The 12,456-nt window shown below is 40.5% G+C and overlaps 1 protein-coding gene across 1 annotated transcript in view; it reads left to right on the forward strand.

The window, feature by feature from the left end:
• The window catches only part of efna2a (ephrin-A2a), a 76,928-nt gene that overhangs the window by 60,895 nt on the left and 3,577 nt on the right, over nt 1-12,456 (forward strand). Inside the window, exons 2-3 of the mRNA XM_075448472.1 lie at nt 6,371-6,663; nt 11,855-11,920. Of these exons, the coding sequence (XP_075304587.1) occupies nt 6,371-6,663; nt 11,855-11,920 (359 nt within the window). The remainder of the gene's footprint in view (nt 1-6,370; nt 6,664-11,854; nt 11,921-12,456) is intronic.

Below are 12,456 nucleotides of genomic sequence, written 5' to 3' on the forward strand. Positions count from 1 at the left end.
GATGAAGATTCCTTTGATGTTTGTTGGCTGATCCAGCCTGCTGTTTAGGGCGCAGGAAGGTGTGGTAAACATCCGAGGCTTCTCCAACCACAAGCTTTGATCACACTCATGCAGAGAGATGGTGTTGATGACTGAATACTAAAGAGCGGCCACTACACACAGACTTACGCAGAATCACTACTGTACATAGAGAAACATGCATCTACATTACTTCAAAGACGCACAGACAAGCGCGCTTCTACTTTTTCAGTTCTCTCTGAAACTTTAGAACTTTAAATTCTTTTTATCCTGATGTGTGCGTCTGAAATCTTAAAACACTTTTACACTAATTATTTTCCACTGATTGTGGTCCGAGTCTCTGGATTAGTCTTTTTACATCGAGTTAAGAGCCAAAAGCAAAGTCCCAAAGCCGCATCAGGAGAACCTCACCATTGTAATTCATCTGCTCTGAGCGAGTGAGGAGAATCTGCGAGACGTCAGAAGATTAGGGACCAAACAAACCATCATATCATATTGCATAGGTTTATTACACTGACAATATGAAAAAAGAAAACGGCTTCAAGCAGCGGAACGAAAACATGAAGAAGAATAAAATGTCTGAACAACATGCACTTCAACAGCAATCTGTTTTACTGGTAAATTTTATGCTCTTTTCATGAGGAGATCACCGAGATTTAAAAGCATAAAACAATATAAAGGTTTAAAGCTCTATTCTTTTCTTCTTATTACATTGACCTCTTTTTGTAACTTCTATGTGTACAAATTATATCAATTGTCAATATGCTGAAAGCACAAACTGAAATCCTTCTCTGAAAATAATAGAAAATCAAGTTTTTTATCCATTAAATAAACACTATGCTTACATGAAATGTGATCTGATGTGATGAGAGCTCACACAGAATGAGCCAATGAGTGGAGCTGTGTAATTGGCTCTGTGCTTTTTTGCCGACTACCTCAAAGACTTTCCAAAATTTCCTATCACTGTGTTGGATTACTCTGATGAAACCTATTTATGCGGGTTACAAGTTTGGCAAAAAAATAGAGAAAACTCCTTGAGGAAAATTAATTTTCAACTATCTATTTCAAACTATGCATTACCAGCATCATTTGCAGACTCACTGAGGCTTAAAATGCTTGTTACACCCTCCGTTTTGTATCATCACTTTGAGTCCCTGCTGACAAACTCATACATACATTTAGTAGTTTCACATAATGATGTTTTAATTTTTAGGAAAACTGAAATAAAAAACGATTTCAAACCCCAACTCATACAAATCACAGAATCATTTTCAGGTAAAAATGTGTTTGTGTAATGAGTGAAGATATTGTCTGAAGTGATAATATGGTATGCGTGATTATTAGTAAGCTTTGTTAGCTCACGAAGGAAAAGATTTCTGCAGAACAAATTATTATGCTGTACTGATATGTAAAGCCTCCCAACTGACAGAGTTGGAAGGCTTTAATTTCACATGACTGTTAACCTTTAGAACTTGTCTTAACTGTGAGGTTTACAACGAGCAAAGACGGTACACCCCTTCTAACCACATTTAGGAGGCGTCCAGCATCTGCTGTTTTGAGAATAAATGATGAAACTTCTGAAAAACTGAAAAGGGAAATCAACAACCTCCAAGGATGGAAAGTTCAAAGCAGTTTTTGAAAAGATCAATTGCACTGGTCAGTGAATAACTTTGGAAGGCCAAAAAGGTGTAACTCTATTTGATCAAATCCCTCAAAGTAAAAAAAAAAAAAAAAAAAAAAAAAAAGGTTCTGATTTGTTTTCCCAATACTTCTTCATTCTACTGCTAGTAGATATATATAAATATATATTCCTCTCAGATACACTAATCTCCAAACACATGAAAGATCCAGCACTTTGGGTCGTGAGAGCGTTGCACTTGTACAACATTAATAGGAAAACTGACACTTTCAAGAGGTGTTAGGTTGCTAATTGGTTACAACATCATTATCATAGAATTTAATTAATGTCAGTTTTTATTAGTTTGATGTGTCTTGGATAACTGTAATAGTTTTTTTTTAGGTTCAAAACAAATGCATATGCACATCAAAAGAAGTCCATACCCTTCGAAACCTACACCTTCAACGCACACACACACTCAGACACAATTCTTTGGGAGGGAGCCATGCAGAAAGTATGAGTGCATTCCCGTGTCTTTTTGGCTGGTGCACTGTGTGTGTTTAATTCCAAACGACACACAGCCTGAATAGAGAGAATACATGGACAAAGAAACTTATGTGCACACCAAGATGTGAAGTTTAACAGCTCAGAGTGCAGTGGAACACACCAGCACATGACACACATACCCACCTGCACATGCAGCTTCCTCTCGTCTCAGTGTATTAGGAATGCAGACGATGTCACAGGAGCAGGGCAGGGTGCTTAGAGGTTTAATACAACCTAATGCATCCTGGCACATTAGCCCTGTCTTGGATTGAGCATTCTCACTCATCGAGCCCCACTTTACCAAGACACCATTGAACCAGCCAACCACATACACACACACACTCACACGCACACTTGCATACTGGCGTGTAAAAACACACGCACGCTCTTCATTGTATATCTAATGTGCTAATGCAAAATGGTAGGCATTATAAATGTATCAGTGCACCATCTGAAGCCAAAGCACATTATTCTCAGATGGAAAAAAAACACAGTTGAACAAATAAAAATGAAAGTCTGGAAAACTCCTCCTCCATCTGCTCTTCTTCCAGCTGGCCTCCACCTCCTTTTCTGTGCTCTCCTCATTTTTCTTTCTGCCTTTTTCTCCTCTCATTTAATGCAATCTCATTATGCCATGTTTCCGTGTCCCCCTCCTCTTTCTAACTTTCCCCTCTGTTTTGTCCTTATTCCGCACACATTAACATTCCTCCTCTACCTTTCTCTTTTGTTTTACTCCCTCTGTTTCTTTCCTTTATTTCCTTCATTTATTCTCTTTTTATCCCTTTTATTCTCATTCTGTGCAACACCCTCACTTGTTTCTCCCTCTGCCTTTCCCCTTTACCAGTTAATCGGAGTTGATTGGGAGCAGAGAGACCCAAGAGGAGCTCCCCTGTGGATCAATGCCTCTAAATGATCTGTTCGAGGATCCCTTTAGAAGCTGCAAAACGTGCTCCGATAGGGCATCGAAGCATGAAGACGCTCATTTCACATCTAACTCACTTCCTGATTTGCCCTCTGGGAGAGAGATAGGACAGCCATTATAGGGATAATTTATCCCAAAGCTAAATATCCCACAAAACCTAAAGTGCTTAGACCAAAATGTCTTCATTCAAGGCAATCAATTACTGCCAAGGTGAGGGGGAAAATGATGAATTTGTTTAAAAAGCTCAATCTGCATCTGCGTGCGCATCATCTGAGGCGATGAGATTGCCCGACAAGTTTGTTTGTGCTCATTTGATTGAAGACGGTTTCCTGTGCCTCAAATTTGCAGAGCTCCAAGAAACAAGATTTGATAACGCTCCGCAGCTGAAATTTAAATAAATCTGATGTGAATTCAAATTGATCATGTAGCCACGTGAGAGCTACAACGATAACGAAATACGCCAGAACAAGTGGCTGTTACAGACGAGTGCACATGTCCACAAAGAGACGCAGTGTTCCACTGATTAATTTAAACAGTCTTCAGAATGCTCGACGGTTTACTGAAGGAAATAGAACTGGGGTTTTTAGTAATGCAAAAACAAAAAGATTATCAAGTCATACCCTTGGGGCGTATGATTTATGGAGTGCAAGTCAAAAGAACATGTGGATCAAATATTTAAAGATACAGATTTATTGTATTTCTGCGCTGATATGGAAGCAAAATTAAACAAGTGTATTTTAAGACTTGTGGTTAAACAAGTCTGCACTTAGTATTAAATATTCATATATAAAAACCTTTCCTCATATATACCATTATTTTGAAATAAGGGCCCTGTGTCATGTTGAGATTGATTTAAAAGGTACATCTGGGAGAAACCATCCATCCATTTTCTCCACTCGCCTCATTGGACTTCATCAAAAACAGCACAGCTCAGGAGTACTGACAGGAGGTGAACTGGGTTGTGCAACGGTGCTGCAGAAACAACCTCCTTCTCAACACTTCAAAAACAATGGAAATGGCAGTGAACCTTAGAAAGAGGAAAAACATCAAAGCAAGGGTTGACATCTCAGACCAACCCTTGTCCCAGACAGACTCCTTCAAATTCCTTTTGCAGGGACATCAATAACTCTCTGAAATGGAGTATCAACACCAACCGCATCATTACAAAGGCCCAACAAAGACTATTTTCTCTGGTAACTGAGGGGGCATCGTGTCAGCAAACACTCGCCTGTCCACCTCTGCAGGGCCATGACAGAAGGGCAATATCGCATCATCCATCTCAGGAGTGGGAACTCAGACAGACTCTCAGAATTTTCAACACAGCCTCCACCGTAACTGGTTATGTTCCTCCCACATTTAATACATTGTGTAGAGAGATAGAGCACTTTTAACTAGTCTGGGATCCATCCCGCCCACCTCCTCCTCCTGCTTCTTCCCTCTTGAAGATGATTCATGTCTATATCAGCCAAAACCACTCAATTCAAAACCAGTCAGAACATTCAATACAGCTGTTGGTCTGGACTGTCACCAGATCTGAAATATTGACCTGTATGTGCCGTAAGTACAGGACCGAACTACGACGGGACTTGAGCGCTGGCATATACCGATGAGAGCTGATATCAAATATATTCGCATAGTTTTCATTTTGCTCTTATGGCTTACAGTGTCTGCAAGCTTCCTCCTTGTAGTGGAACATGGTCGCAAACAAAATTACTGCCAGCGCTATTGCATGGCTATAATAAAGTATCTATATCTGTCTGTACTGGAGAGATTCTATATTTTTAGTATTCTCTATGGTTCCAAAGTGGGATTTGGAATAGCCCTCTGTGCCAAAGGGCTCAATTTTTGTCCCGCTATTAAAAACAGATAAATTCACCAACCCGACTGCTGCAAAGAGGGCAATTTTTCAGTGCATCTTCAGTAAATCCTACATGTACCATTATGCTGACATAAATATGCAATAAAGCACAAATTGGATGTGAAACCACAACTGAAAAAGTCCCCAGCGAATTCAAATTTGCTCAAGAGTTACATTTAGAAACTTCCCCATTCAGTACTTTTGAAGTTGATGAGTTTATTTCAAGATGAAAATATGTATTTGTGACCTTTTTTAAGAATAATGTATATGGAAAAGTGATGATGCCTCCGATAAGACAGGAATACACACGTCTAGAGAGACAGACTGCCTGGTATATTCATGGATAATGTTGACGAAAACGAAAAAGCTAAATGTCCCCGAGGTCATCCTTTAAGAGAGACTGTTTCACTCCAGTGACTTCAAGATTATAAACAGAAGTTTGTTCTCCATAGAAAGAAAAAAAAAGATAATCGGAGAAGCTGTTGAAAAGCGATGAGACGAGATGTCGCTGAGTTCAAGCACCATCTTGTGCATTTCCATACCTGCATTTTGTGTGGCGAGCTCTTGTACTGTGCGCCAGAAGGGGAAAACAGTAAAGAAAAATGCCACAATACTGACACTCCACAGTGTGTGTGTGTGTACTATCATCTCTTATTCAGTAACCTATGACTCACTTCTGTTCATCATGTCGACCCCAGTGATCTGCATGCGGGCACTCGCTCTGCAACGCTTTAGGGGTTTGGATGATAATATGTGCTCTTCTAACATCACATGACCAACTTCTCTTGGGTATCATCTCGCTAGGCTCATTCAAGCTCTTTGATGGGGGTTGATAACTCACAGCTCACCGGGGTTTATTGAAATAAAACTGGTTACTTTGCATTCTTTTGTTGTAACCAGAGGGATTTTTTGTTTTAAGGATTTTACTTACCTTCCTTTTCTTTCCCCATTTGAGTAAAAAAAAAATTGTTTTTAAATGTATCCCTCTAGGATGTTTTTGCTGCACACCAAAATGACTCAAATCAATTGCAGATATTGTATTGTCTTTGAGAAACATTTGGAAACTGGTAAGTGCTACTGTTTGGTTGCAGACTGTGAACTCTGATCTTATTGTGGAGAGGTGCAAACACAAAAATGCTCTCAGTCATACAATGTCACACAATAATGTTACACAGCAGGACTAAACCAAGTGGATGCTCACCCCAGATTCCTTTGTGCTGTGCAATCACACGGGAATTCAATATAAAGTAGGAAGTAAATATTCATAGTTTTTCTCCGACAATCTAATTTGCCTTCAACAAACCACAGACCTCTGCTCACAGACTCCATGCAAATCCTCCAGCCTGTTCATGATTCTCTTTTATTCATAAGAAAATCTCAAGCCATTGTTTTTCTCCGTGTTTCACAGGTTCTGGCACGGGGAGTACAGAGTGGCAGTGAACATCAATGACTATCTAGACATCTACTGTCCTTACTACGAGGGTCCTCCGTCCCACGGGCGCATGGAGCGCTACATCCTGTTCATGGTCAACCACGAGGGCTACACCTCCTGCCAGCACAGGATGCGTGGCTTCAAGCGCTGGGAGTGCAACCGTCCCAGCGGCCCTGACGGGCCCCTGCGCTTCTCAGAGAAGTTCCAGCTCTTCACTCCTTTCTCCCTGGGCTTTGAGTTCAGGCCTGGACATGAGTACTACTACATCTGTAGGTTATCAGCTAAGTTGTGTGTGTCTCTGTGTGTAATCTTGAACGTAGGCAAAGGGCTGCTTGTTATGTACAGTACATGCAAGCGTTTTGTGTTTGTGTTTGTGTTCGAGTTCGTGTTTGCGTTTGCGTTTTCATACACGCTCCTGCTCAATATGCATTTGTAAACAATATGTAAATATGCAATCAACAGAGGTAGATTGAGAGCTTTGGAACACAGCCCACCATGTCGCTCGTACACCCACAGGCGTGCATCTATAAACCTACCCTCTCTCCCTCCCTCCCCAACGCCGTCTCACACTCTTTATTTCTTGATGTATCACTCTTGGTCTGTCATAAGTGGTGTGCTCAGCAAAGTGGTGAAAACGTCGCCAGAGGTACTTTGTAATCATTTTTATATTAGCTGTATTGATGTTTCTCCTCACTTCAACAAGTGATGTATTAGTGTCACAAATGAGCTTTGCCCTTCTGAGACTGTTTTTCTGAACAGAGTTGAAGAGCCATCGCTCCTCCACCAGACAAGGGACAAACAGTGGTTTCAAATTACTCATAAACACTTTTTTTCAGAAGCTCAGGGAGCCAATTGGGTGGGCTAGATTTTGCATATCCGGACAGTTGCTAAGATGACTTGCTGATTATAGAAAAATCCAATAGAGAATGACTTTCAAAAGCTCTGCTATCAATGTCATAACTTTCTTGTGCCTGAGAGAAAAGAGCCACTACTTCTCTCAGTTTGAATGCACAAACTTCCTGAAGAAACATCTAGAAAGAAAGGGAGAGAAGAGTCATGGTTTACAAAATAGTGGAAGGTTACAAGTTGGCAAAAGATATGATGAGGTGGTACTTCTGTTTTTTTGTGTGAGGACAGTCGAAATGAGCATTTTTGAGAAACGGAACATGAATCAAGACTATATGAGGAGTTTACAAACCAGTTAGGTGAGTTATTTCAGTGTTTCTTTACTTATTTAACCTCTGTATTGCTCTGTGAAAGTCATAAAATGAATCGTACCACAGACTTTTAGCATGTAGTGTGCCACAGGTCTCTCTCCAAGCATTACCTCTGCACAGCCAGTTGAAAAAACTGACCTTGACCTTTTCAGCAGGAGATGATACATTCTCCCTATTACTCATGATGGGATGAAGGTCCGGAACCACCGGTTTCAGGTCAGCTTGCAAGTGGGACAGGTTTCTATGCTGTTTTTCTGCCCTTGGACACTAATCCCTCAAGCTACAGCGATATTGGTTTTGTTTAGCCCAAAGACAAAACAACAAAGACTCGAGACTCTGGCACAGGTTTCAATTCAATTCATCACTGTGAATTCATCACCGGCTCCAGATTTTATTTATTTCCATGCAGGATTTTGTAACGCAGTGCAATATGTGACAAATTTAATAAAATAACAAATGCAATTTGTCCTACTGTGGCAATAATAATCTAAAAAAAAAAAAAGTGTAAATGACATCTACAAATATTATATTGGACCAAGTTTGTTGTCAACAGACCCCCAAAGAAACAGCAGGCAACAGTCAGGGAGTTAAAGAAGGGAAGATAACCGCCTCCCAATGTCGTCCTTCTGCACTTTTCCCTTTTGACGCACACACACACACACTCACACACACTCCTTTCTTTTTCCTCTCATGTGAGAATGGTTTGGGCCCCTCCAGAGTTGCATAGTTGCTGACTTTGTTATTGTGTTTCTGGACCCCCACAGGGTAGCATGCATTCCACATGACTGGAGTGTTTGTGAGTGTGTTTGAATACATGTGTGTATGTGCTTTGGTGGGGTGGTAGGGCTGGTTAAGGGGGTCACTTGTCAAGCAATTGTGACTCCTTGAAAGGCCATGTCAATCAACTTGATTGACAGCCACACGTTAATTTTTGTTTCTCGCTGCCTCCCAGCACACATACACGCACACACCCATCCACGGGTTGGTACTGCCGTGGAACTACAGTAGCTGACAACTTCATGAGTCATTTGTGTGTGTGTCTGTGTGTGTGTGTGTGTGTGTGTTGTCCCCGTCACATATTAGTGTAACATATTGTTGGTGCTTTTTGGCTTGTATGAGTATTAGCCCGTGTGTGCATGTTGGTGTGTGTGTGCTTGTCACACTATTGACATGTTGACAGGTCCACTCCACCCCTTACTTCTCCCAGCTGCCATACGATGAGGTTGAGTGATTTTCAATGGGTTTCCAGCGAACACCGGATTGTGGATGTGCTGGGAAACAGAGGTGTGGGGCGGGATGATAAGATAAGATGACAAAGGTGGTATTCGCTGAGCGGCACAGAGTAAGAGAAGAGAAGAAGAAAAACTGTCTGGAGAAGAAGCTCAATGCAACACCAGAATTTTGTCATAGAGGTCCTTGACACTTTCTCTACAGATGCTGAGTGGTGTTTGTCGAAATTTTGAGGGAAAGGAAGTGGTCATGTAAGGAGAAAGGCGAAGGGCATAGGGGAGGATGGAGGGAGGAGTTTTGGGAAGACAGGGAGGGAGGAGAGGGCAGAGGAAGGGTCAGCTTTATTTCCTGTGCACTGTGGATCCTGATGATGATCCACTGTGGGGTCACTGAGGGCTCCGGCTATGCAGACTTCCTCAAGGGAGAAGGACAATAGGCATTTCTGTGACCATCACTGTGTGCGCGCATATGTTCAAACTACCTCTAAATTGTATGAGTGCGTGCACGTCAGCATGCGCCAGTGGTCAGAGACTTGGTCACCATCTCCCCCAAGGTCTCTGGCTCTATTTCACTTCAGAGTGAGGTGGGACTAAAAACCCAGATTCAATTTCATTTGCTGTACTTTGAAGTTTGAATCACAGGAACTTTTTTTCAGCATTTTCCTCATTTTTATTTTTGGTATTCAGCCCGAGCAGCGCAGTGGCTCAGTGGTTAACGCTGTCACCTCACAGCAAGTGGGAGCTGCATCTGTGGGGAATTTGCATGGATTTCCTATCCAATTCCAAAGACATTCAAGTCAGGTCGATTTTAGAGTCAGTTATTTCCCTTAGGTGTGAATGTGAGTGTGACTGAATCTCATTGGGTGGGCTGATCCTTCACAGACTTGTTTACATTGCCCAGTATGTTTATAGAATTTCACAAGTTCAAGAGAATGGGTTTAAGAGCACTTAAAAGGACTTCTCTACAGCCGCCTGAAGCGCTAAATGCCATCAAGCAAGTAAAAACTGTATCAGTGCCCACACAAATGCTAAATAGTACCAAATGTTTGACTTGTTTAGTTATTCATAAAATTACACCTACTTTCAACAAGCCAGTCTAGATACATTTGTGAAAGAATAATTACTGGTTTATCACTGAACAAAAGTAGATTACTGCTAAGTTTGAGAACGTGTTCTAGTTTCTGGCAAAGTATGCTCCTAAACCGTCCTGATAGGCTGCAGATTTTAAGCAGCTCGTATTCACACAAATGTTTTTGTTTTCCATTTTCCCTGCAGTTAAGCTCATTTTACATGTGTAATGTGCAGTGTGTTGGCTTTTGCAGCAGGTTCCACCTTTCACTCTCAAACTAAAAACATGCCGTTTTCATTTTCTGGGCAAAAAAAACGTAAGCTGGGAGGTTCCATGCAACATCGCCCACCTCTCTCAGTTCATGCCATATAACTTCATTAAGTTCTTTTAAATTTAGCAAAAAAAAACAAAACAAAAGCTAATGTAGTTTTAGTTTAACTTAAGGTTGGGGTGGGAAAAAATTGATTCACCGCACAGCTGATGTATTAGATTGCATAATATTTTAATAAAGTTGACAATTGAGTTAGTTTTCATATACACAGAGATAGAGCATATCATATCAAAGTCAGGGAAAAACTGATTTTTTTTATACACATTCATTATCAAGTAATAGGAACACTTACTTATAAAATAAGTTTAAAGGAATTTTAAATGATATCATCTTATCATATAATCAAATTTCTTGAGATGCTTGAGATGTTTACAGCAAGGTTTGTAAGTCAGTCAATTTTTTCACGAAGGACCAAATACATTTTTGGAATGGTAGAACTGTATTATTACTGCACAACATGAAAAACTGATTTCAAGAGGGCTGAGAACTGGTAGAGATATTGCTTTTTTTCTGAAAATGTTCCGTTCATTCTTTGTTGGTATCGTTTTAAAATATTGTTCTTAGTAATGCGGGTTTCGTCGTAAACTGTCCTGGGGGTTTGGTGATAGTTTGGTGTCAATTTCTGCCCAATCCATGCAAAAAATGAGTGAGGTTTAGAAATTGGAAAATATAAAGAAATTCAGCTCTAATGGCAAATCTAAATTCCCTATGAATAACTAAAGAGGAGAGGAGCTTTGGGATTTTGCAAGGTCACGTTGACTTAATAGTTAATAATAGTTTTAAAGTTTTCATTATTATTTTTTTTTCTCATGAAAATCCATGACATGAACTGTCAGGGTTAAGTAAGCTGGCATGGAATGACCCTGCAGGCAATTTAAATAACTGTTAATCTGTTTGAGAGAGAGCACCACAAAAATTAGAATACCAAGCAAAAAAGATAAGGGTATTTGGCTCGGTCCTGCATTTTTGCAGAAAGGATAGGGCTGGATCCGTTTTTTTTATTGTAGGAAAGAAAAAAAAACAGTACCAGTGTTATTTCTGAGAGTTTCCAGTACTAACAAATATAGGAATTGACTGTGTTTTTACAGCAACTATCAAACTATCAACTGTAACAAATTAAACCGCCGTAGAAGTCAGCACTTTTAGGAAACTGTGATCTCATGTGGATGAAAACCCATATTTTCTTCAGGGAACATTTTCAAGTAAAAGCAGCAGGAAAAGAGTTTCTATCACTCGAGAAGAGAGAAAGGGTAATTGGCAACAAAAACTAGAGCCACACGGGGAGCAGCTCTATCTTCTATTACGTGTTCTGTGTCAAATCTACTTTTATATGGTACAAAATAAATGTATTTGTTATTGGTGTATTCGAAGATGACAAGAGACATAATACAGAGGAAGAGGACAAGTGCCCTCAACTGATTTTTTTGATAGACTTTTTTCCTTCAGATCAGTCCTGTTCTGTGCAAACTGCGATCTGATCACAAATCTCATGAAATGAAACTCAGACAAGACAGACAAGCATTAAAATATCTTTAATTAAATTTATTAATGCAATCAGCAACAAAAATTATTTCATCTCTAAACTAATCTCCGCTTTCAATCTCTTTTTTACAGCGTCTCCTCACCCAAACCATGTGGGGCGGGCATGTCTAAAACTGAAGGTGTATGTCAGACCTCCAGGTAAGTCATGCGCTAACTACACGCACACACACACACACACAGCTAAACACACATCCACATGCTTACACCTACTACACACAAAGACCCAGATTGCCTATCAAAGTAAAATTAGGGGGAATAAGAGGTCTGATAGAATGCCCCGGCAACACTTTCTGCTCTGATTCACAGACCAGGCAGGCAACACTTTGACACCTTTACACACTGACACAAACACATACTTACTCACACGTAGAGGCACACACAAGCTTGCACGGGCGCGGGAATAACACACACATCCTGAGAAGAGCGTGCACGCACAACGGCACAAAGTGGCATACGCACTTCACATCAAATCACATCACACTGTGTGTGAGGGAGACCTTCTGTCCTTGTAAAAAGATAACAGAGCAGGCTGAAAGTGCTCTCTAAAAATGTTGACCAGCCTTCCACATCGCTCCGCCTGCTGGGTTTGCTCATAAAGATACAAAAGAGCAATCTGATCCAGTCTCACCTAGGAGCGGTCTGATTTGATTACATCTACTTGATAGATTAATATT

The sequence above is a fragment of the Odontesthes bonariensis genome, chromosome 17 (genome assembly GCF_027942865.1).
Source record: "Odontesthes bonariensis isolate fOdoBon6 chromosome 17, fOdoBon6.hap1, whole genome shotgun sequence".
Taxonomy (NCBI): Eukaryota; Metazoa; Chordata; class Actinopteri; order Atheriniformes; family Atherinopsidae; genus Odontesthes; species Odontesthes bonariensis.